The sequence below is a fragment of the Plecotus auritus genome (assembly GCF_963455305.1).
Source record: "Plecotus auritus genome assembly, chromosome: 14".
Taxonomy (NCBI): domain Eukaryota; kingdom Metazoa; phylum Chordata; class Mammalia; order Chiroptera; family Vespertilionidae; genus Plecotus; species Plecotus auritus.
Genome location: NC_137780.1, coordinates 1,581,210 through 1,605,006, shown reverse-complemented (window position 1 = coordinate 1,605,006; position 23,797 = coordinate 1,581,210). Strand labels below are relative to the sequence as shown.

The 23,797-nt window shown below is 52.0% G+C and overlaps 1 protein-coding gene across 1 annotated transcript in view; it reads left to right on the top strand.

Annotated features, from left to right (window-relative positions):
• Positions 1–23,535, top strand: part of PTPRC (protein tyrosine phosphatase receptor type C) — an 82,123-nt gene extending 58,588 nt beyond the window's left edge. Inside the window, exons 14-30 of the mRNA XM_080651067.1 lie at positions 558–592; positions 1,350–1,459; positions 1,560–1,650; positions 1,991–2,067; positions 2,882–2,918; positions 3,012–3,109; positions 4,627–4,752; positions 5,507–5,664; positions 5,845–5,980; positions 7,719–7,868; positions 10,398–10,488; positions 12,403–12,536; positions 15,568–15,702; positions 17,108–17,230; positions 17,699–17,877; positions 20,114–20,249; positions 21,659–23,535. Of these exons, the coding sequence (XP_080507193.1) occupies positions 558–592; positions 1,350–1,459; positions 1,560–1,650; positions 1,991–2,067; positions 2,882–2,918; positions 3,012–3,109; positions 4,627–4,752; positions 5,507–5,664; positions 5,845–5,980; positions 7,719–7,868; positions 10,398–10,488; positions 12,403–12,536; positions 15,568–15,702; positions 17,108–17,230; positions 17,699–17,877; positions 20,114–20,249; positions 21,659–21,934 (2,092 nt within the window). The 3' untranslated portion in view covers positions 21,935–23,535. The remainder of the gene's footprint in view (positions 1–557; positions 593–1,349; positions 1,460–1,559; positions 1,651–1,990; positions 2,068–2,881; positions 2,919–3,011; positions 3,110–4,626; positions 4,753–5,506; positions 5,665–5,844; positions 5,981–7,718; positions 7,869–10,397; positions 10,489–12,402; positions 12,537–15,567; positions 15,703–17,107; positions 17,231–17,698; positions 17,878–20,113; positions 20,250–21,658) is intronic.
• Positions 23,536–23,797: the final 262 nt, after the last annotated feature.

Below are 23,797 nucleotides of genomic sequence, written 5' to 3'. Positions count from 1 at the left end.
CAACGACGAGACTGGTGTGAAGTCCAGCAGCTCCAAGATGGTTCGCGTGGTCCTATTGGTTTATATCAACTACCAACGTTTTCTACGTTCGCTGGTGACGGCGTGGATCTCGTTCCATTACGACCGATGACTACGTATATTCATCTCCGAACCAAGTGGGCCAGAGGGTCGTAGGCATGGCCAGGACCAAAGGGAGGGGACCCTAGGAAGGTATATGTATGCCTTTGGCCAGGGACAACTACATTTTATGAAAAACCAGAGTTTTACACCAAAATGAATCCGTCTCTTAGCTGAGGGGAGCAGGCAGTCCTTCATGGGTATTTTTTCCTTCCTCATCTTTCCTTCGCTCCCCTCTTCTCCTCCTTCATCGTCTCCTTCCCCCCGTGGTTCTTTCTTCCTTCCCCGGTCCACTTCCCCGACCCTCTTTCCTCTCCCTTTTTTTAATTATCCTTTCTGCCTCCATTCCCTCCTTCCTTCGACACATTTATTAAATATGAGTTGAGAGCCAACCGGATGCTATGGTTCAGAATAGAAATGTGCATTTCTTCTTTTCGCAGCCCTTTGGATGAAGAACAGGAACTGGTGGCAAGGGGTAAGTATGCTGTTTTCTTAACTGATGAATTACGCTTCCCGCACGTTTGAATCCATCCATTTTATATATAAACTAGAGGCCCGATGCACGAAGATTTGTGCAAGAATGGGCCTTCCTTCCCCTGGCTGCTGGCACCGCCTTCGCTCCGACCAGAGCTGCCTTTTTGTTCTGTCCGGGAGCCACCTTTCTGCCTTCCCACGCTGCCCAGAGGCCTGGAGCGGCTGGGGCAGTGCAGAATGCCCCTGGCCTCTTGGTGCCTATGTATGCAAATTAACCCGCCATCTTTGTTGGGTTAATTTGCATACTCATTCCTGATTGGCTCGTGTGCATCATGAAGGTACGGTCAATTTGCATCTTACTCTTTTATTAGTGTAGATATCTTATTTCAGAGAGAAAGGGAGAGGGAGAGAGAGATAGAAACATCAATGATGAGAGAGAATCATGGATCGGCTGCCCCCTGCACGCCTCACACTGGGGATTGAGCTCGCAACCCAAGCATGTGCCCTGAACAGGGATCGAACCAAGACCTCCTGGTTCATAGGTTGATGCTCAACTGGGCTGAATCCATTCATTTTCAATAAGAAAACAACACTTTTTATCTAACCTGGACCTCCTCTGTAGAGATGGTGACAATGCTTGCATTTACTGACTTAACCAGCAAGGATTAAAATCCTAAGATATAAGCGTAGATATGTGTGTGACCCTCTGAGAGAGAGACACGACCCTGGCTGGTCCTGACTCTTCCATCTGCTTAAAGATGACGAGAAACAGCTGATGAACGTGGAGCCCATCCACGCAGACGTGTTACTGGAGACTTACAAGAGGAAGATCGCGGATGAAGGGAGACTTTTTCTGGCTGAATTTCAGGTGAGAAAAGGGTGCCCCGTTGCCACAAAGACCATCGCTGGCGAGGGGGAGACCGTTCTGGTTGAATCCGCCGTGACCTCGGGATCCTTGTCTCTTTCAGAGCATCCCCCGGGTCTTCAGCAAGTTCCCCATCAAGGAGGCTCGGAAGTCCTTCAACCAGAACAAGAACCGCTACGTGGACATCCTGCCCTGTAGGTGGTGGCTGAGAGCGAGGTTTCTAGACGGGTGGGCTCCTGGGTTCTTCAGTATTTTTTTAAATATATTTTTATCGATTTCAGAGAGGAAGGGAGAGGGAGAGAGAGAGAGAGAGAGAAGCATCCATGATGAGAGAATCATGGATCGGCTGCCTCCTGCATGCCCCCTATTGAGGATGGAGCATGAAACCTGGACATGTGCCCTGACCGGGAATCAAACCGGGGACCCTTCAGTCCACAGGCTGCTGCTCCATCTGCTGAGCCAAAACGGCTTGGGCGGTTCTTCAGCGTTGACTTGGTTCTTCAGCACTGACTCTTGTTTCTGTTCTTGGGACAGATGACTACAACCGTGTGGAGCTGTCGGAGATCAACGGAGACGCAGGGTCCAACTACATCAACGCCAGCTACATTGATGTGAGTACGGGGCCCGCGGCCAGGGCTACGGGGACGTCTCCCCCATTCTGTCCTCAGCCCTTTGCCGTCCGTTCCTTCCTGGCCATGGCAACATTTTAGAACTTCCTTTTTCTTTTTTTTAAATATTTTTTTTCATTGATTTCAGAGAGAGGAAGGGAGAGAGAGAGAGAGAGAGAGAGAGAGAAACATCAATGATGAGAGAGAACCATTGATCAGCTGCCTTGGTGCCATGAGGTTGGAAGGATATAAATCACAGAAACAGCCTGGCCCACATGGCTCAGTGGTTGAGCGTCGACCTATGAACCAGGAGGTCACAGTTCAATTTCCAGTCAGGGGATATGCCTGGGTTGTGGGCTCGATCCCCGGTGTGGGGCGTGCAGGAGGCAGCCGATCCATGATTCTCTCTCTCGTCATGAATGTTTCTCTCTCTCTCTCCCTCTCCCTGCCTCTCTGAAATCAATGAAAAGTATATTTTAAAAAAAGACAGGAACACCTACATTACCCTTATACACCACTGGGCCATAGATGAGAACCAAGTCTAGTTTGTTTTTGATTGTCTTGGGTGCAGAGCAAAGACACACACAAGTCATGACTGTTGTCTGTAAATGCCACCTGTCATGGTTAGCACAGTCCAATGCCTGGGGAGTTACTAAAATCCTCGATAACTGGAAATGCTGAGTGAAATTCACAACCGAGAAACAGTGGCAAAGTACCATCCTACTCCCCGCCCCGCCCCCTCCCCGACCCGATTCTGCACGTGAAGGAATGACCGGGCGTTCGGTTGACAATATGCCTTTGTGTGTGTGTTGCACAGGGTTACAAGGAACCCAGGAAGTACATCGCTGCGCAAGGTAACCCACCGACAGTCCCGGATTCCCTGTGAGGCACCGTTTTGGGGCGCGTTCAAGAAGGGGTGTCTTAGGTTGCCTGTATCCCCCTCCTAGGTCCCAGGGAGGAGACCGTGGATGATTTCTGGAGGATGATCTGGGAACAGAAAGCCACAGTCATTGTCATGGTCACTCGATGCGAAGAAGGAAGCAGGGTAAGGACCCGGATGACTCTGGGGCAGGGGGAAGGGGGGGGCAGGGTGGAGACTGGGAAGAGAGAGCAATGGATCCCATGTCCAAAGGCCACGGTCACGTGCTTGGTGACTAAGAGATGGTTCCCTATTTTAACCAGAGGAACACTGGGTCGGAATGTTTCCTCTATGTATAAAAATCAAATTTGTACGTGTATCCCTAGATGTACACAGGTACCTATATGTAAAGAGGAATACAATGTCAATGCTTACCTGCTGGACTTAAATTTGATTCCTATTTCTTGTTATAAGTATTGTTGTAAGTTCTACGAGCCCATTTCACACATACTTGTGAATACTTGAAGCAAAACGGAGCTTGGGCCCTAGCCAGTATGGCTCAGTGGGTCGAGCGTCGGCCTGTGGACTGAAGGGTCCCTGGTTCGATTCCACTCAAGGGCACATGCCTGGGTTTTGGGCTCCATCCCCAGTAGGGGGTGTGCAGGAGGCAGCCAATCAGTGGTTCTGATCATTGATGTTTCTATCTCTCTCTCTCCATCTCCCTTCCTCTCTGAAATCAATTGAAAAAAGAAATATATATATAAGAATGTTTATATATTGATATATAGTATCAATATAGTTTAAAATATACTAGAGGCCCGGTGCATGAAATTCGTGCACAGGGGTGTGTGTCCCTCAGCCCAGCCTGCACCCTCTCCAATCTGGGACCCCTCAAGGGATGTCCGATTGCCCGTTTAGGCCCGATCCTGGTAGGATTGAGCCTAAACAGGCAGTCGGACATCCCTCTCACCATCCAGGACTGCTGGCTCCCAACTGCTCGCCTGCCTGCCTTCCTGATTGCCCCTAACCACTTCTGCCTGCCAGCCTGATTGATGCCTAACTGCTCCCCTGCCAGCCTGCTTGCCCCTAACTGCCCTCCCCTGCCGGCCTGGTCCCTGCCCAACTGCCCTCCCCTGCAGGCCTGGTACCCCCCAACTGCCCTCCCCTGCAGGCCTGGTCTCCCCCAACTGCCCTCCCCTGCAGGCCTGGTCTCCTCCAACTGCCCTCCCCTGCCGGCCTGGTCCCTGCCCAACTGCCCTCCCCTGCAGGCCTGGTCTCCTCCAACTGCCCTCCCCTGCAGGCCTGGTCCCCCCTAACTGCCCTCCTCTGCCAACCTGGTCACTCCTAACTGCCCTCCCCTGCCAGCCTCATCGCCCCTAACTGCTCTCCCCTGCTGGTCTGGTCCCCCCCAACTGCCCTCCCCTGCAGGCCTGGGTCCCCCCCCCCAACTGCCCTCCCCTGCAGGCCTGGTCACCCCCAACTGCCCTCCCCCGCAGGCCTGGTCCCTCCCAACAGCCCTCCCCTGCTGGCCATCTTGTGGGGGCCATCTTGTGTCCACATGGGGGCAGCCATCTTGTGTGTTGGAGTGATGGTCAATTTGCATATCACTCTTTTATTAGATAGGATATATATGAATGTTTAAAAATTCATGAATACTTGCGGTTTTGAAAACCGGCATTGTCCATGATTTCCTTAACCTACAGAACAAGTGTGCAGAGTACTGGCCATCGATGGAGGAGAGCACCCAGGAGTACGGGGATGTCCTTGTAAAGGTCACGGAGTACAAAACCTGCCCAGATTACATCATCCAGAAGTTCCACATCACCAACGTGAGCACGTTTTACGACATCGCTTTTCTCTTCGTACTATTTGTCCAAAAGTACAATCCTGGAAGATTGAGAATCGACTTATCCCGAAAGCCCACTTGCAAAGCTCGGAAAAAAACTGTCCTAGTTCAGCCGTGGGCAAACTATGGCCCGCGGGCCAGATCCGGCTGTTCTATCCGGTTCTCTTGCTCTCCCCTCCGCTCCTTTACTTTGAATTTATATTAGTTCACACAAACACTCCATCCATGCTTTTGTTCCAGCCCTCCGGTCCAGTTTAAGAACCCACTGTGGCCCTCGAGTCAAAAAGTTTGCCCACCCCTGTTCTAGTTGATGTAGGGAAGTTTGATTCTTTGAAAATCAAATAAGTTTTTAAAAACTGACTTTAGCCCGGCCGTTGTGGCTCCACGGTTGAGTGTCGACCTATGAACTAGGAGGTCAGGGTTCGATTCCCGGTCAGGGTACAGGCCTGGGTTGCGGGCTCGATCCCCAATAGGGGGGCGTGCAGGAGGCAGCCAATCCATGATTCTCTCTCTTATCATGGACGTTTCTACCTCTCTTTTCCTTCCTCTCTGAAATAATTAAAAATATATTTTTAAAAGAGAAAAGGAAAGGAAGACCATGCACCCATGGCCGAACGAAGCGTGCATGGTGCGGGGGGATTATTGGACGGGTCCCCCCCACCCCTTCCATTTATTTATTTTGCCTTGGAAAAATGAAAAATGAAATCAGCTCAAAGAACGTATTCTCTCCTGACTAGAAAAAAGAGAAGATAGCCGGGAGGGAGGTGACACACGTCCAGTTCACCAGCTGGCCGGACCACGGGGTGCCCGAGGACCCCCACCTGCTCCTGAAGCTGCGCAGGAGGGTCAACGCCTTCAGCAACTTCTTCAGCGGCCCCATCCTGGTGCACTGCAGGTGAGGGGCCTGCACGGGACCCCCGGGGCTGGCCGGGCACCTACCCTCGGGCCACGGCCACACTGGGGGGACCACCCGGGTGCACGCACTCACGCTCCTCTCTCTGCTTCACCCCCGTCGGCCTTGGCACCCCTTGCCCTGCCGGGACCACGCCTCCTCCTGCTGTGTGTCTGTGGCCAGCGCGGGCGTGGGGCGCACGGGCACCTACATCGGCATCGACGCCATGCTGGAGGGCCTGGAGGCGGAGAACAGGGTGGACGTGTACGGTTACGTGGTCAAGCTTCGGCGGCAGAGGTGCCTGATGGTCCAGGTGGAGGTACGGCCTTCCCGCCCCTCACTGTTCTCCCCTTCGCTTCCTGGCCTCGATCTTTTGGTGATGGGATTGGTGATCGTTAAAGAGATCCAAATTCTGCCCGGCAGGCGTGGCTCAGGGGTTGAGTATCAACCTAGGAGCCAGGAGGTCGAGGTTCGATTCCCCATCAGGGCACGTGCCTGGGTGGCCGGCTCGATCCCCAGTAGGGGGCGTGCAGGAGGCAGCCGGTCCATGGTTCTCTCTCATCATGGATGTTTCTGTCTCCCTCTCCCTCTCCCTTCCTCTCCGAAATCAAAATGAAAAAAATAAAAAGAACCATGTGCAAGGATGTTGGCTGTATCCCGCAATGTTAGGATGGCAAAGCCCTTGGACACACCCTCCAGGCACATGCGTTGAGGAGTGGGCAAGCGACGTGAGGACACGGGGACCCTGTGGGAGGGAGTCCTCTCGGTCCACATCTCTCCCCGGGGCTGATGCTCCCGTGGGGACAGCGAGCGAATCAAGTCGCCGAATGAAACGCGCACGTGTCCTTGTTAAGAAAACACGTGAATGTGTGCAGAGCTTCTAGAAACACGGATATCCTCGTAGATGGGTGAACACAGAGTGTTAGCCAGGGAAAAAATGATTTTAGGTGGACAAATGAAGAGAGCTGAAGGGTACAGCCCACCTCAGGGGACCCGAGGTGGGCCAAGGAGGCTTGATCTGGATCAGAAATGTGGTCTCATATTTTAAAACAGGGCGTTCAAATATGATAAAAGCTTTGGAGCTGTTAAATCTGCGGTGGACATCTTGAGTTTTTTGGTTTTTTTTTAAAGTAAATTTCTCTATTTTAAAATGTTCTGGCAAGCTCTTTTAAAAATGTGTTCTATGGAGTATCAACTTTCCTTTTGTTCTCCCAGATATGTAAAATTTACTAGAGTGTTATACACTGAGTGGCCAGATGATGATGATCTCTGAATGCATAATAATCTGGCCACTCAGTGTATGTATGTGTATATATATATATATATATATATATATATATATATATAAATACTGTGTCTCTGTGGCCAGCGCTATATATATATATGTACTGAGTGGCCAGATTATTTTATATATATATATATATATATATATATATATATATATATTAGAGACCCGGTGCATGAATTCGTGCATGGGTGGTGTCCAGCCAGCCTGGCCATGGGGAGGGGACATGGGCGGTTGGCTGGCCTGCCTGCTGGTTGAACTCCTGGTCGAGGGGACAATTTGCATATTAGCCTTTTATGATATAGGCTATACACCGAGTGGCCAGATTTGCATATTAGCCTTTTATGATATAGGCTATACACCGAGTGGCGTTCAGAGATCATCATCATCTGGCCACTCCGTGTGTATTGGTAATTTGACTTACTGACCCATTCATCGTCACGGAAGGAAATAACAGATAAATATGTGGTTTTTTATATTATTATTAGGAATAAGATAAAAGCTAGGCCCTACACAATAGATGCCTCATCTTGTAGCAAGCAATGTTTTTTTCTGGGAAAAAAAATGTCTGAGATGAAACTTGCTCATATTCCAAAGAACTGTGAGAACCAGCTTCCAGAATATTTAAATGTTAGAGATCACCATTTCCTTTTCCATGCATCGCCCTCCCATGAGCCAAATTATAGGAAAATGTGACCTGTTCCAATGGGGTTGATAAGACCGTAGATTTACTCGCTCCGTTCGTGATCTGTGTTGTTCCTTGAAACCGTAGGCACAGTACATCCTGATCCACCAGGCCTTGGTCGAGTACAACCAGTTTGGAGAGACGGAGGTGAGCCTGTCCGAATTCCACCCGTATCTGTCGAACATGAAGAAGAGGGACCCGCCCAGCGAGCCATCCCCACTGGAGGCTGAATTCCAGGTACGAACAGTGATAACGGTGAGGAGGAGGAGGAGGAGGAGGAGGAGGAGGAGGAGGAGGAGGATGGTGATGATGATGATGAGGAGGAGGAGGATGATGATGAGGATGAGGAGGATGATGAGGAGGATGAGGATGAGGAGGATGAGGATAAGGATGATGATGAGGAGGAGGAGGATGAGGATGATGAGGATGATGAGGATGATGATGAGGATGAGGAGGATGAGGATGATGATGATGATGAGGATGATGAGGATGAGGATGAGGATAAGGATGAGGATGAGGATGATGAGGAGGAGGATGATGAGGATGAGGATGATGAGGATGAGGATGAAGATGAGGAGGATGAAGATGAGGATGATGATGAGGAGGAGGAGGAGGATGAGGAGGAGGAGGAGGAGGATGAGGAGGATGAGGATGATGATGAGGATGAGGAGGATGAGGATAAGGATGATGATGAGGAGGAGGAGGATGAGGATGATGAGGATGATGAGGATGATGATGAGGATGAGGAGGATGAGGATGATGATGATGATGAGGATGATGAGGATGAGGATGAGGATAAGGATGAGGATGATGAGGAGGAGGATGATGAGGATGAGGATGATGAGGATGAGGATGATGATGAGGATGATGATGATGAGGAGGATGATGATGAGGAGGAGGAGGAGGAGGAGGAGGAGGATGAGGAGGAGGAGGATGAGGAGGAGGAGGATGAGGAGGATGAGGAGGAGGAGGATGAGGAGGATGAGGAGGATGATGATGATGAGGAGGAGGATGAGGATGAGGATGATGAGGATGATGATGATGATGAGGAGGAGGAGGAGGATGAGGAGGATGAGGAGGAGGAGGATGAGGAGGATGAGGAGGAGGAGGATGAGGAGGATGATGATGATGAGGAGGAGGATGAGGATGAGGAGGATGAGGATGATGATGATGAGGATGATGATGAGGAGGATGAGGAGGATGAGGATGATGAGGATGAGGATGATGAGGATGAGGAGGAGGATGAAGATGATGATGAGGAGGATGATGATGATGAGGATGATGAGGATGATGAGGAGGAGGATGAGGAGGAGGAGGAGGAGGAGGAGGATGAGGATGATGATGCGTACAGATGACCTCCACGGGGCGCTACTTCCCATGCTGTGGGAACCACACCACCACTGCGTAGACGCGCTCAAACGTAGCAATCTTACTTTACAGCCAGCGCTGTCCACCGTTCCTCACTCGGCGGGTCTACAGTAAAGGCTAAAAGTAGCTCTATCCATTTGGCTCAGTGGATAGAGCATCGGCCTGCGGACTGAAGGGTCCTGGGTTCCGTTCTGGTCAAGGGCACGTTGACTGGGTTGCGTGCTTGATCCCCAGTAGGAGGCGTGCAGGAGATAGCCGATCCATGGTTCTCTCTCATCGTGGATGTCTCTCTCCCTCCCTCTCCCTTCCAGTTTACCAAAACCTCCCTGTAAACTACCAAACGGGTCCATTCCGAGGGTGTCACAAGACCAGGACCATGCTTTCCAATCAGATGCAGAATCCGAGGGGGGCTGAGATGGGGGTGGAGGGGGAACCCGCCAGAGCACAGCTAACTCAATCCCAGGCCGACCTGCCCTTCAGGGAGGAGGTAGTGTTCATCTTGGGAGTCTTTGTTGCTGATTTCTTGCTCTTTCACCTGACAAATCACCCCGCCACCCTCCTATCAACACACTCCAACGGGAGGAGGCAGGAAGTAGCGGCGATGGCAGGAAGATGGTAGTTGGGGTTTTTGAAGGGGAGATAAAAATAAACATAACAATGAAAGGATGAAGGGACTGTTAGGAGAGGATTAGGATGAGGATGGATGGGAGTTTGCTAGTGGCAGCCCATGGCCACCAGAGGGCAGACTCGAGCATTGAGTGATTGATGGCTGCTTCTGGAAAATGATGGCAGCATGTGAGTGGCCAAGAGATTAGAGAGAGAGAGAGAGAGAGAGAGAGAGGGAGGGAGGGAGAGAGAGAGAGAGAGGGAGGGAGGGAGAGGAAGAGAGGAGATCCAGTTTTGGATGCTGTCAGGTGGGAACTGACAATGGACTGAACTGCCTAGAAGGAGAGACAAGGAAGAGGGTGTGCGGGGCAGAAAGGGGAGGCCTTGCTGATGGATCAGCTGCTGGGAGTGAGAGGGACAGCGTCCGGGAAGGAAGAAGTGAATCAAGTATCACCCGCTCTCACCCTGAGCCCCGGCTCCTGAGCGGCTCTCCCCGGAGAGGACATTTCTGATCGTTGATAGCCACGCACCGTGGCTCTTCGCCGTGGGTGACAGGCGGCACCTGCAGGGCCTGCGGCTTGTGGGGGAGCAAGCACACTGGTTAGAACGTGTGCATGGCACCAGCTCCCAGGTGACAGGCGCCGAACGCCGCGCGGTCACAGGAGCGCTCAGAGGCAAACGGGGGCCGTGAGCGGGGGGGACGCGGGCGGGTTCGGAGTCGGACGAAAGGCCCGTGCGTGCTGGGGCCTCCGGTGCCGCCGCTCCCACCGGTTCTGTCTGGTTTCCCCACAGAGACTCCCTTCGTACAGGAGCTGGAGGACACAGCACACGGGGAACCGAGAGGAGAACAAAAGCAAAAACAGGACGTCCTCCGTCATCCCGTGTAGGTGGCTTATTCCGTGTGTTCGTTGTGCTGGAGACTCGTCAGCTCTTTGGGATTTGATTCGTGGAAGACACACACGCACACACACACACACACACACAACACACATGCATGCACACACGCACACGCACATACACACACGCGCGCACACACATATACACGCACATACACACAAGCACGCACACACACACGCACACACACACACACGTGACCTTAAGGCAAGTTTTGGACATTGGGTTGGGTTGGCAGCAGAGACTGGCCAACAGGCTATTTAAAACTAAGGTCTAGACCAGCCGTGGGCAAACGACGGCCCGCGGGCCGGATCCGGCTGTCCTATCCGGTTCTCTTGCTCTCCCCTCCGCTCCTTTACTTTGAATTTATACTAGTTCACACAAACACTCCATCCATGCTTTTGTTCCGGCCCTCCGGTCCAGTTTAAGAACCCATGGTGGCCCTCGAGTCAAAAAGTTTGCCCACCCCTGCGACTCCTTTGAACCCCAGACGTTCGTGATGGGCTTTGGAGGGTCACTGTTTTCTTCCCACCGATTATTTCAGAAGTGGGGTGTCCCCTCTCCAGCTGGAGGGGAAGCCAAGGCCACGTCCTCCCCCAGGCCTGCCTCACCTTCCTTCATCTTCGCTCTTTACCCAGGGTAACCGCCCAAGAGCAACCATGACCTGCTTTTCCTCCCTCCTTCCCTCTGGGGGTGGAAAGCGCCCTGTCACCTGCCAGTCGTTCAGTTTTGCAGATCAAAACACACACCGTTTCCAAGACCTGATTTCCGCTGTGTAAGCGCAGTGCTAGGACCACATCTGGGAGGGCTACCCTTTTATTCAGTTGTGTATTCTCAAATCATAAACCACGGAACGTGTATACTTACATGCATAGCTCACGGACACAGACAATGGTGCGGTGAGGGTCTGGGATGTGGGGTGGGGGCAAAGGGGAGGGGAAATGGGGGACATCTGTAATACTGTCAACAATAAAAAATATTTTTAAAAATTTAACCTGGATGCCCTGACCGGTTGGGCTCAGTGGATAGAGCATCAGCCTGTGGACTGAAGGGTCCCAGGTTCGATTCCGGTCAAGGGCACGTACCTTGGTTGCGGGCACATCCCCAGTAGGAGGTGTGCAGGAGGCAGCTGATCGATGTTTCTCTCTCATCGATGTTTCTAACTCTCTATCCCTCTCTCTTCCTCTCTGTAAAAAATCAATAAAATATATTTAAAAAAATTAACCTGGAGAAAATAGAACCACAGCTAATAAGCTAGACAACCAGTACGTCAGATCAGTGCATGGTTGGCCTAGTTCATTTCTGGAAAATTCTTTATGAATGCCGCTGAAAATATGAAATTGAGGGGGGTGTCGTTCACCTGATCATTTGATCGGGTTATTAAATTTATTTTTCATTGAGAAGCTAAGGAATTAGAACTAAATGTTTAAATTAAATAATAATTTATTGGAGATACTGATGCCAGTGACATGCTAATTATTTGTTAATAGAATAGAATTGAAAAAAAACAGGTGTTTACCTAAGCCATGTTATTTTATTACTGTATATATGTATTTTTTAATTTACATCAAGCAGAATGCTAATGTTCCATGGAACACTCCAGTATATGTGTTAAGATGGAGTGACCCCATGGGAACTTATGACATCCGTGTGTTGTTTAACCTTGAAGTATGTCCCGGTTAGGTTGCCTGGGACCTGTCTGGGGGCCTTCTTTCTCTTAGATTTCTGTTTCGTAATTTGCGAATCGATAAGAAAGAGTTTCATGTCCGCTCTCGTTCCACGTCGATCAATGCATTTACATAAGGCGACCTGTCGCTTCTCCATTGCTCTCTGATTCCACGCGGCCGCCAAGCAGAGACGCGGCCTTTCACAGGGAGGCTCACCGCCCCTTTCTCGTGCACAGATGACTACAACCGAGTGCAGCTCCGGCACGAGCTGGACGTGAGCAAGGAGAGCGAGCACGAGACGGACGAATCCTCGGACGAGGACAGCGACACGGAGGACACGGGCAGATACATCAACGCCTCGTTCGTAACGGTAGGTGCCCCGATTCCAGGGCCCAGAGACTGGCCCTTTAAACATACAACCTATGTTTATTATGGCTTTTCTTAAGTGGTTTTATATGATTTATGTATGTCTTAAATATATTTTTATTGATTTCAGAGAAAAAGGGAGAGGGGAGAGAGAGATAGAAACACCAATGATGAGAGAGAATCATGGATCCGCTGCCTCCTATACACCCCACACTGGGGATGGAGCCCACAATCCGGGCATGTGCCCTGACCGGGAATCGAACTGTAACCTCCTGGGTCATAGGTCGACGCTCAAGCACTGAGCCAAGCCGGCAGGGCCTTAAGGGATTTTATAAAAGAACTAGGGGCCCGGTGCATGAAATCCGTGCACTGAGGGTGGGGGGGCGTCCCTCAGCCCAACCTGCCCCCTCTCACATACTGGGAGCCCTCAGGGGGTGTCCTACTGATGGCTCAGGCCCGCTCCCCATCCGCAGTCTGGCCTCCCTTTGTGGGAGGCGACCGGGCTGATCAGGGGAAGGCACCAGCCCCATCACCCCGCTGCTGCAGCCACTGCCAGTCACCACAGCCACCGAGGTGTTTTCATCAACACGGACTCCGGTCCCTTCCCCATGAAAACATGACAGCTTTCTTTAGGCATTTTCAAGATGTGTCTTTCATAGGCTATGACATTTCTTTCTTTCTTTATTTCTTTTTTTATCCTCACCTGAGGAGATGTTTCCGTTGACTTTTAGAGAATGTGGAAGAGAAAGGGAAAGACAGAGAGAAACATCAGAGTGAGAGGGACACTTTGATTGGTTGCCTCCTGCATGAGCCCTGACCTGGGCCCCGGCCAGGGAGGAGCCTGCAACCTCGGTACATGCCCTTGATCAGAATCGAACCTGGACCCTGCGGTCGGCAGGCCGAGGCTCTATCCACTGAGCCAAACCGGCTAGGGCAGGGTATGACATTTCTTAGCCCTCCAGCAGCGGACCTTCGTTTTTTTCTCCAGAAGTGAGGTGGAAAAGCCCTAGATCACCTTCTTGGATTCTTCTTACCCAAGTTACCAAGAATATTACCAGTGGCATACAGGAAGCTTAGCCAATGAGCAGTCAGAAAAGGTGTTTCCTCTGTCGTTCACACCAATCGCCGGCTGGGCCCTGCCCAGGCCTAAAGCCTCTGGCCGAAGCTTTAGGCCTGAGCAGGGGACCCCCAGCTCCCTCTGATCGCCAGCTCCACCCCTGCCCAGGCCCTGAGGTTTTAGGCCTGGGCAGGGGCCCCCCAGCTCCCTCCGATCACCAGCTCCGCCCCTGCCCAGGCCTAAAGCCTCTGGCCGAAGCTTTAGGCCTGGGCAGGGGACCCCCCAGCTCCCTCCAATCACCAGCTCCGGCCCTGCCCAGGCCTAAAGCCTCTGGCCAAAGCTTTAGGCCTGGGCAGGGGACCCCCCAGCTCCCTCCGATCGCCGGCTCCGCCCCTGCCCCCTCGTCTCTGATCGCAGGCTTGGCCCTGCCCGGGAGCCCCCTCTGGCTGCTCAGGGCCCACGCAGGGCTTACCTCAGAGTGACCGGGGTGCCAGGATGTTCCCGGGACCCAGGCGCTGGGCGCCTATGTATGCAAATTAACCGCCATCTTTGTTGGATTAATTTGCATACTCACTCTGATTGGCTATGGGCGTAGCGGAGGTACGGTCAATGTACATGTTTGTCTATTATTAGGTAAGATGATGAGCTTAGCCACAACGATATGTTGACTGACATGAAACTTTCCATTTTTAATACGTTATTTTAACTTATTGAAAGACCTAAAGACATTGAAACCTTGCAAGTCGTCTTACTACATAAGGCAATGCTATTAGTTGCTATTTACGACAAACACGACTCTAATCGTATTCATTTGAAAAGTAAAACGTGAGCAAATACGTGGGTTTGAAAATGGTCCTGTTTACTCAGATCCTCACGTTGTACGCCAATCCGAATTTGCGTATTGGCAGAGTTCAAAACTTTCCATCAGATCCTCTGAATTATTCGGTGCGTCTGTGTCAAACACCTTTTCAGTAAACTGAAAACTCAAACAAGAAACCTTTCGTTATCCAGGAAAAGCTTTTGTGCCGATCTACTAAGTCGGACTTACTTCTTTCCCAAACTTCCCTAAAGCCCATTGGTAGAGCTGCCTGAAGACTGTACAGACACCAATAAAGTAGAGACACAACGAAGGTCATGTGAAATGCTGATGCGATTTCCTTTCACAATCACATCAACCTTTTTAGAAAATAAAACACACACACACACAAAAACACAAGGCATTTTGGGAAAGGGATAACTTGTTAGTTTTGTAAGGGATGCTCTAACCCTGATGGTCCATTCTTAGCTGAGTATCATCTTCGGCTAAATAGGTCGTTGGCATAGAGCAGGGATCCTCAAACTTTTTATTTTTATTTTTATTTTTTTTAAAATATATTTTATTGATTTTTTACAGAGAGGAAGGGAGAGGGAGAGAGAGTTAGAAACATCGATGAGAGAGAGACATCGATCAGCTGCCTCCTGCACACCTCCCACTGGGGATGTGCCCGCAACCAAGTTACGTGCCCTTGACAGGAATCAAACCTGGGACCTTTCAGTCCGCAGGCCGACGCTCTATCCACTGAGCCACACCGGTTTTGGCGTCCTCAAACTTTTTAAACAGGGGGCCAGTTCCCTGTCCCTCAGACGGTTGGAGGGCCGGACTATCGTTTAAAAAACAAAACAAAACTATGAACAAATTCCTATGCGCACTGCGGGCCCGGGACGTGTCGGCGGCTAAGCAGGACAGGCAGCGGCCCCCGGCGGGCCGGATCCATGTCCTCGGCGGGCCGCCGGTGGCCCGCGGGCCGTCGTTTGAGGACCCCTGATAGAGAGATCACGTTATTTCATGGGCCTCAGAGTCTGACTCTTTTTTTTTTATGTAGCAACATTGATATCCATAGTAAGTGGCTGTATTTTCCAAATGGTTATCTTCAGAACCCACTGCTCTTGTCCGTTAGTGATGGAGTCCCATCTTTTTCTTTCTTTTTTTTTTTTAAAGAGTTACTGGAAACCTGAAGTGATAATTGCGGCTCAAGGACCCCTGAAGGAGACCATCGGGGACTTCTGGCAGATGGTCTTCCAAAGGAAGGTCAAGGTCATCGTCATGCTGACTGAACTGAAGAACGGAGACCAGGTTTGGACTTCTATCCTTTACAAGAGGCCCGGTGCATGAATTCGTGCACGGGCGGAGAGCCGAACAGGCAGGGAATAACATTGGCCCCGCCCCCGATTGTGGCGTGGGGGCCAATTGGGGGTGTGGCCGGCTGGGGAGAGGGTCCTCGAGTGGTTGGCAGGCCGGCCCCGCCCCCTGGTCGAACTCCAGTCGAACTCCCGGTCGAGGGGACAATTTGCATATTACCCTTTTATTATATAGGATAGGATTTTATTTTATTTATTTTTTATTTTTTTTAAAATATATTTTATTGATATTTCACAGAGAGGAAGGGAGAGGGATAGAGAGCTAGAAATATCGATGAGAGAGAAACATCGATCAGCTGCCTCCTGCACACCTCCCATTGGGGATGTGCCTGTAACCAAGGTACATGCCCTTGACCGGAACCGAACCCGGGACCTCTCAGTCCGCAGGCCGACGCTCTATCCACTGAGCCAAACCGGTTTCAGCGGATTTTATTTTTTAAAAATATGTTTTTATTGATTTTAAAGAGAGAGTAGAAGGGAGAAAGAGAGAAACATCAATGATCAGAATCATGGATCAGCTGCCTCCTGCGCGCCCCACACTGGGGATCGAGTCCGCAACCCGGGCGTGTGCATGCCCTGACCGGGAATCGAACCGTGACCTCCTGGTTCCTAGGTCGACACTCAACCACTGAGCCACGCTGGCCGGGCTGTGGGATTTTTTAAAAGAGATATGTGTTTACATTTGCAGCAACCTTTCCCTTGGTCTAAGTTGTTTCAGCTGGTCAATGGCCCGGGAGTGCAGGCAGGGATGGCCATCGTGTCCGCAGTGGGGCAAGGTAGTTGATGGAGAACCATCCGTAGAGAGGACCCACCTCTGTGATCCCCCTGCCCTTCCGTCCGACCCCGTAGATAGATGTCCAGTCCGCGTCTGTTGAGCTGCTGAGGTTGCTGCTCATCAGATACAGAGACGAAGCTCCAAAGACGTGGAGTCTCTCCTCCGGGGGCCGCAGGAGGGGCAGGGAGACCTGCCTTATGGCAAGGTCATGACCCACAGCAGCTCAGGCCCTGCATTGGGAAGAGCCGATGACAAGGGCGTGGACGGGAGGAAGGAAGGTCAACGTCCCACGGCGGAGACGGCAGGGCTGTGCCTGGGGGTCCTGGTCACCCCGGTTATTCCCACGTGCCATCGGCCCACACAAGGAAACACCACACCATCCTTCACATAGGTGTTAGCGTTTTACAAGTTTTCAGCGTTCAAGTTTAGAACGCAATTAGTCATTTTCATTGAATGAAACGGAGGGAAGGAAACGAGGAGAGAGAGAGAGAGAGAGAGAGAGACGGAGGGAGACAGAGGACGCTCGAGTAGACGTTGTTGTTGAACCGTGTTCTTTCTCCCCCAGGAGGCCTGTGCTCAGTACTGGGGAGAAGGAAAGCAAACATTCGGAGACATAGACGTTCACACGAAAGAAACCACCACGTCTTCAGCCTACACCCTCCGTGTGTTCGAGCTGAGACATTCCAAGGTAGATAAACTATTCGTGGGGTACAGACCTTCTTTTTATTTTTTTTAATGGTTTTATTCATTTCAGAGAGATGAAAAGAAAGGGAGGGAGAGAAGCATCGACGACGAGAGAGAATCATGGATCGGCTGCCTCCTGCACGCCCCCCACTGGGGTTTGAGTCCACACCCCCGGGCATGTGCCCTTGACCGGGAATCCAACCGTGACCTCCTGGTTCGTGGGTTGATGCTCAGCCTCTGAGCCACACCGGCCGGGGTCGGGGTGTGAGTCTTTGAGGTAAACAACCTGGTGTGCAAATGGACACGGATGACTCCACGAGAGCAGAGCAACCACCCTGTCCCGAGTTCAGAACGAAAGGTTGACGTGGTGACCCCGGAGAGTCCATCGTGCAGAGAGCCTGACTGCGCAATGACTCCGCGGGCTGCCCCTCCCCCGCCCCAGAGCTCACGTGCCCCCCGCTTCCGCTTTCAGAGGAAAGAGCCCCGCACCGTGTACCAGTATCAGTACAGCAGCTGGGGCGTGGAAGAGCTCCCCGCGGCACCCAAGGAATTAGTCTCCGTGGTCCGGGACCTCAAGCAGCAGCTGCCCAGGAGGAACGCCGCGGAAGGGAGCAAGTACCACAAGAACGTGCCAGTCCTGGTTCACTGCAGGTGGGTGGGCCTGGTTCACTGCAGGTGGGTGGTCCTGGTTAGTTCACTGCAGGTGGGAGGGCCTGGTTAGTTCACTGCAGGTGGGTGGGCCTGGTTCACTGCAGGTGGTGGGCCTGGTTGGTTCACTGCAGGGGGTGGGCCTGGTTCATTGCAGGTGGGTGGGCCTGGTTGGTTCACTGCAGGGGGTGGGCCTGGTTGGTTCACTGCAGGTGGTGGGCCTGGTTGGTTCACTGCAGGGGGTGGGCCTGGTTAGTTCATTGCAGGTGGGTGGGCCTGGTTGGTTCACTGCAGGGGGTGGGCCTGGTTGGTTCACTGCAGGGGGTGGGCCTGGTTGGTTCACTGCAGGGGGTGGGCCTGGTTGGTTCACTGCAGGTGGTGGGCCTGGTTGGTTCACTGCAGGGGGTGGGCCTGGTTCATTGCAGGGGGGTGGGCCTGGTTCACTGCAGGTGGGTGGGCCTGGTTCATTGCAGGTGGGTGGGCCTGGTTGGTTTACTGCAGGTGGGTGGTCCAGGAGAGGGGAGTTGGGGGCGACCATGCCTGCAGGGGAGGGCAGTTAGGTGTGACCAGGGCAGCAGGGAAGGGCAGTTAGGGGTGACTGGCCCAGCAGAGGAAGGCAATTGGGGGTGCCCAGGCCTGCAGGGGAGGACAGTTGCGGGGGGGACCAGGCCAGCAGAGAAGGGCAGTTGGGGGTACCCAGGCCTACAGGGGAGGGCAGTTGGGGATGACCAGGCCAGCAGGGAGGGCAATTGGGGGTGACCAGGCTGGCAGAGGAAGGCAGTGGGGGGTGACCAGGTCTTCAGGGGAGGACAGTTGGGGGGGACCAGGCCTGCAGGGGAGGGCAGTTGTGTGGGGGGGACCAGGCCAGCAGGGGAGGACACTTGGGGGTACCCAGGCCTGCACGGGAGGGCAGTTGGGGGGGGGGGCAAGCCTGCAGGGGAGGGCAGTTAGGGATGACCAGGCCTGCAGGGGAGGGCAGTTGGGGTACCCAGGCCTGCATAGGATGGCAGTTGGAGGGGGGGCAAGCCTGCAGGGGAGGGCAGTTAGGGTGACCAGGCCTGCAGGGGAGGGCAGTTAGGGTGACCAGGCCTGCAGGGGAGGGCAGTTAGGGTGACCAGGCCTTCAGGGGAGGGCAGTTGGGGGGACCAGGGCAGCAGGTGAGGGCAGCTAGGGGTGACCAGGCCTGCAGGGGAGGGCAGTTGGGAGGGAGAAGGCCTGCAGGGGAGGGCAGTTGGGAGGGAGAAGGCCTGCAGGGGAAGGCAGTTGGGGGTGACCAGGCCTGCAGAGGAGGGCAGTTGGGGGGGACCAGGTCTGCAGAGGAGAGCAGCTGGGGGCGGCCAGGCTGGCAGAGGATGGCTGTTAGGGGTACGAGGCTGGCAATGGAGGGCAGTTAGGGGTGACCGAGCCAGCAGCGGAGGGCAGTTCGGGACGACCAGGCCTGCAGGGGAGGACAGTTAGGGGTGACCAGGCTGTCAGGGGAGTGCAGTTAGGGGCAATCAGGCTGGCAGGGGAGTGGTTAGGGGGTGATCAGGCTGGCAGGCAGAAGCAGTTAGGGGCAATCAGGCAGGCATGGAGGCGAGCAGTTGGGAGCCAGTAGTCCTGGATTGTGAGAGGGATGTCTGACTGCCCAGTGGGATCGGGCCTAAACGGGCAGTCGGACATCCCTTGAGGGGTCCCAGATTGCAGATGGTGCCGGCTGGGCTGAGGGACACCCCTCCTCCCCACCCCGCCCCCGTGCACGAATTTCATGCACCGGGCCTCCAGTGGGATATACAATCACTGCAATCTTAATGCTGAGCAACTTGGATTTGGAAACTATCAGTTGATTTTCTACTCTGACCCCAAAAGGCAATGATTTTAATAATCAATAATACTTCGTTTTATTGGTTAGCTCTGGGGACCCTTAGCTGTCCTCTGTGACAGATGCCTTGTCTCCACCGTAAAGAGTGCTGTTGGGAAAAGGATGCTTACGGTAAAACATTTGCATAAAAATGTTCCAATACGTGAGACATGGAAACCTACTAAAACGCTTTAAGAATTCCCCAGAAAGCCTCACTACCATTATTAGCATTGCCTATTCTAGAACTGAGCCCTTTTCGGCATTTATTCGAGCCTGCCAAGGTGAAATTTATGGGGGGGAAGCTCTTTTTAATGTTTATTCTGTTAACCTGTTTTCCCATAAAATGTAGAGTTATTATTATTATTATTTTTTTTTTGGAATTCTTTCTCCTTTCTGTAGAGATGGGTCGCAGCAAACGGGACTATTCTGCGCTCTGTTTAATCTCCTGGAAAGCGCCGAGACGGAAGAGGTGGTTGACGTTTTCCAAGTAGTGAAATCTCTGCGCAAGGCCAGGCCGGGAATGGTCTCTACGTTTGTAAGTATCTCTCTCACCCCTGCTTTGGACGTGTTTTGCACTTTTTATGTTCACCATGTCTCCCCCTAGCCTCCTCTCCTCCCCTTCCTTCTTCTTCACGTTGCGATTCCTCTATTTCATCTTCCATTTTCACATGATATCTCACAGTGAGTTATTGGTGATATAATAAGACTAGAGGCCCGGTGCACGAAATTCATGCACAGGTAGGGTCCCTCGGCCTGGCCGGCGATCAGGGCCAATCTCAGGTTCCCCGCCTCCCGGCCTCCCAGCCTCCTCCTTCCCTCATTGCCCGTGCTTTGCCACCACTGCTGGTTGCCCGCCACGTTCCACATCACCCCCTGGTGGTCAGCGCACGTCATAGCAAGCAATCGAACTCCCAGCCTCCCCTCTGAACTCCCGAGGGGACAATTTGCATATTAGCCTTTTGTTATAGAAGATACCCTGATTAGAATTTGCCAGCCATTTGTGGTGGCTCTGCAGAAAGAATATTTATTGGGAGTGGGAGAGAGAGAAACATCCATGATGAGAGAGAATCATGGGTCAGCTGCCTCCTGCACGCCCCCTACTGGGGATCGAGCCCACAACCTGGGCATGTGCCCTGACTGGGAATCCAACCAGTGACCATTTTATGCTTTTTAAATATATTTTTACTGATTTGGGAGAGGAATGGAGAAGGAGAGAGAGAAACATCCATGATGAGAGAGAATCATGGGTCAGCTGCCTCCTGCACGCCCCTCACTGGGGATCGAGCCCACAACCTGGGCATGTGCCCTGACTGGGAATCCAACCAGTGACCGTTTTATTCTTTTTAAATATATTTTTACTGATTTGGGAGAGGAATGGAGAAGGAGAGAGAGAAACATCCACGATGAGAGAGAATCATGGATCGGCTGCCTCCTGCACGCCCCCTACTGGGGATCGAGCCCACAACCTGGGCATGTGCCCTGACTGGGAATCCAACCAGTGACCGTTTTATTCTTTTTAAATATATTTTTACTGATTTGGGAGAGGAATGGAGAAGGAGAGAGAGAAACATCAAGGATGAGAGAGAATCATGGATCGGCTGCCTCCTGCACGCCCCCTACTGGGGATCGAGCCCACAACCTGGGCATGTGCCCTGACTGGGAATCCAACCAGTGACCGTTTTATTCTTTTTAAATATATTTTTACTGATTTGGGAGAGGAATGGAGAAGGAGAGAGAGAAACATCAAGGATGAGAGAGAATCATGGATCGGCTGCCTCCTGCACGCCCCACACTGGGGATCAAGCCCATAACCTGGGCATGTGCCCTGACCGGGAATCGAACCCGGGACCTCTCGGTTCCTAGGTCGATGCTCAACCACGGAGCCACGCCAGGCCGGGCTAGGAACATATTTTTACCGAATTTCTTTCTTCTTTCCCTGACCAGGAGCAGTACCAGTTCCTGTATGACGTCATTGCCAGCACCTATCCGGCCCAGAACGGACAAGTGAAGAAGAACCCCAATCGAGAGGACAACCTTGAATTGGATAATGAAGTGGACAGACCCAAACCGGAGGCTAATTGTGTGAGTCCGGCCAGTGCCCCCGAGAAGGCCCGGGCAGAGAGCCAAAAGCAGGACGACCCCAAGCCCAGCAGCAGCCCCGAGGGGACAGACCGCGCGGCCAACGGCCCCGAGAACCCAGCGCTGACCCACAGCGCCTAGGAGAGGCGCGGACGGGGCGGCGCCAAACCTCCCTCCCGATGCTGTTTCTGTTCCTCTGCTCGTGGGAGGACAATCCAGGTGTCCCGTGGATTCCGGAGGTGGTGGTGGGGGGGGGGCCTGGGACCCGTGTCGGTGGGGAGCTTCAGTTATGCTACCGTAGGCAATATTTAAGACAGCTTTGTACAGTCTCCTGCTTGTTTTAAAGTTCTATCTTTCAGCAAAAAGAACTTCTTTTTTTAAAAAAAAAAATATATTTTGATTTTTTAGAGAGAGGAAGGGAGAGGGATAGAGAGTTAGAAACATCCATGATGAGAGAGAAACATCGATCAGCTGCCTCCTGCACACCTCCCCACCGGGGATGTGCCCGCCACCAAGGTACATGCCCTTGACCGGAATCGAACCCGGGACCCTTCTGTCCGCAGGCCGACGCTCTATCCACTGAGCCACACCGATGTTGGCAGCAAAAATAACTTCTTCGTAGTCTTGGCGTGTATGCTTGGGTGTGTGTCTGTGAGACAGAGAGAGAGGGGGGCGGTATTTCAGGTGCATCTACGGGCTCGTGGGAAACGGGTGTGTGTGTGGTTTTTTTTTTTAAAGAAACAACATTTTTACTGCAAGTATTAGCTTAGAGCAGCCGTGGGCAAACTACGGCCCGCGGGCCGGGTCCGGCTGTTCTATCCAGTTCTCTTGCTCTCCCCTCCGCTCCTTTACTTTGAATTTATATTAGTTCACACAAACACACTCCATCCATGCTTTTGTTCCGGCCCTCCGGTCCAGTTTAAGAACCCATGGTGGCCCTCGAGTCAAAAAGTTTGCCCACCCCTGGCTTAGAGCATCTATTTCCTTACATCACCCATTGCGTGCAGGCCGGGAGGATCACATGTATGTTTCCACAATGACCTGCAGGTGTCCTCGTGATTCTACCCACATACATCTGATAGCTGGCTGCGTTTCTCCTCCAGGAGCAGACATGAAAGTAAACAGGGTGCGTTATTTCCCACAGGAGAGTTAATGGAATTGACGTGCGGAAACCTTATATTCCATATGTTAGCAGTTTCGTGCGGTCTCTCGGCCAGCTCATTTCACCCCATTTAGGAATTTCAAGCAAACCCTCCTTCCGATCTTCACAGGGCTGTTTACATTTTTGCAAGGGGGAGCATTCTCTGTATAATGTGGGGCATCCGTTGCTCATTTCTTTTGACCCCCAAATTATATGTCTGTTAGAATCGAACTTGAAAAAACAAAAAAAAAAGAATAAACATCTTTAAACAAACCCAGGCTACCTTCAATCCATGGCCTAGAAATAGAAATGGCACGAACGAACGGGTTACATGTGAAACCTCCTACAGCTGTTTCTGTGGACTAAAACTTGGATGTGAGGAATACGATAGCACCGGGCACATTCCCCATGTGCAAGTGTGTCTGACGTGTTTCCACTCCGAATCCCTCCACTGCTGAGACTGGGGTCAGGTATGGAGAGCAATCGTAATAAAATTGAACCCCGATCTTGTCTTGTCCTTCACATAGTATGTATGACATGTTCCTGAGTGAATTCTATAAACACACCAATAAAATATAGGTTAACATCTGTAGCACACTCTTACAGGTGTGTGTGTTGTTGTGTGTGTGTGTTTTTTTTAAAAATCTGTAGTTCAATAATTACTTAGGTTCTAGGAAAAAAAAAACATCAACAGAAACAGTACGTTTCAAAAAATAATAAAGAGAACTCCTTTTACTAAATTCTGCGCTACGTTTAAGTTGGTTTGGTTTTCTATAGCGTCACGCTCCTGATTTTATTTTTGTTTTAAAAACATTTTTATGAATGTGCAGTTGACATACCACATTCTCGTGGGCTCCTGGCTG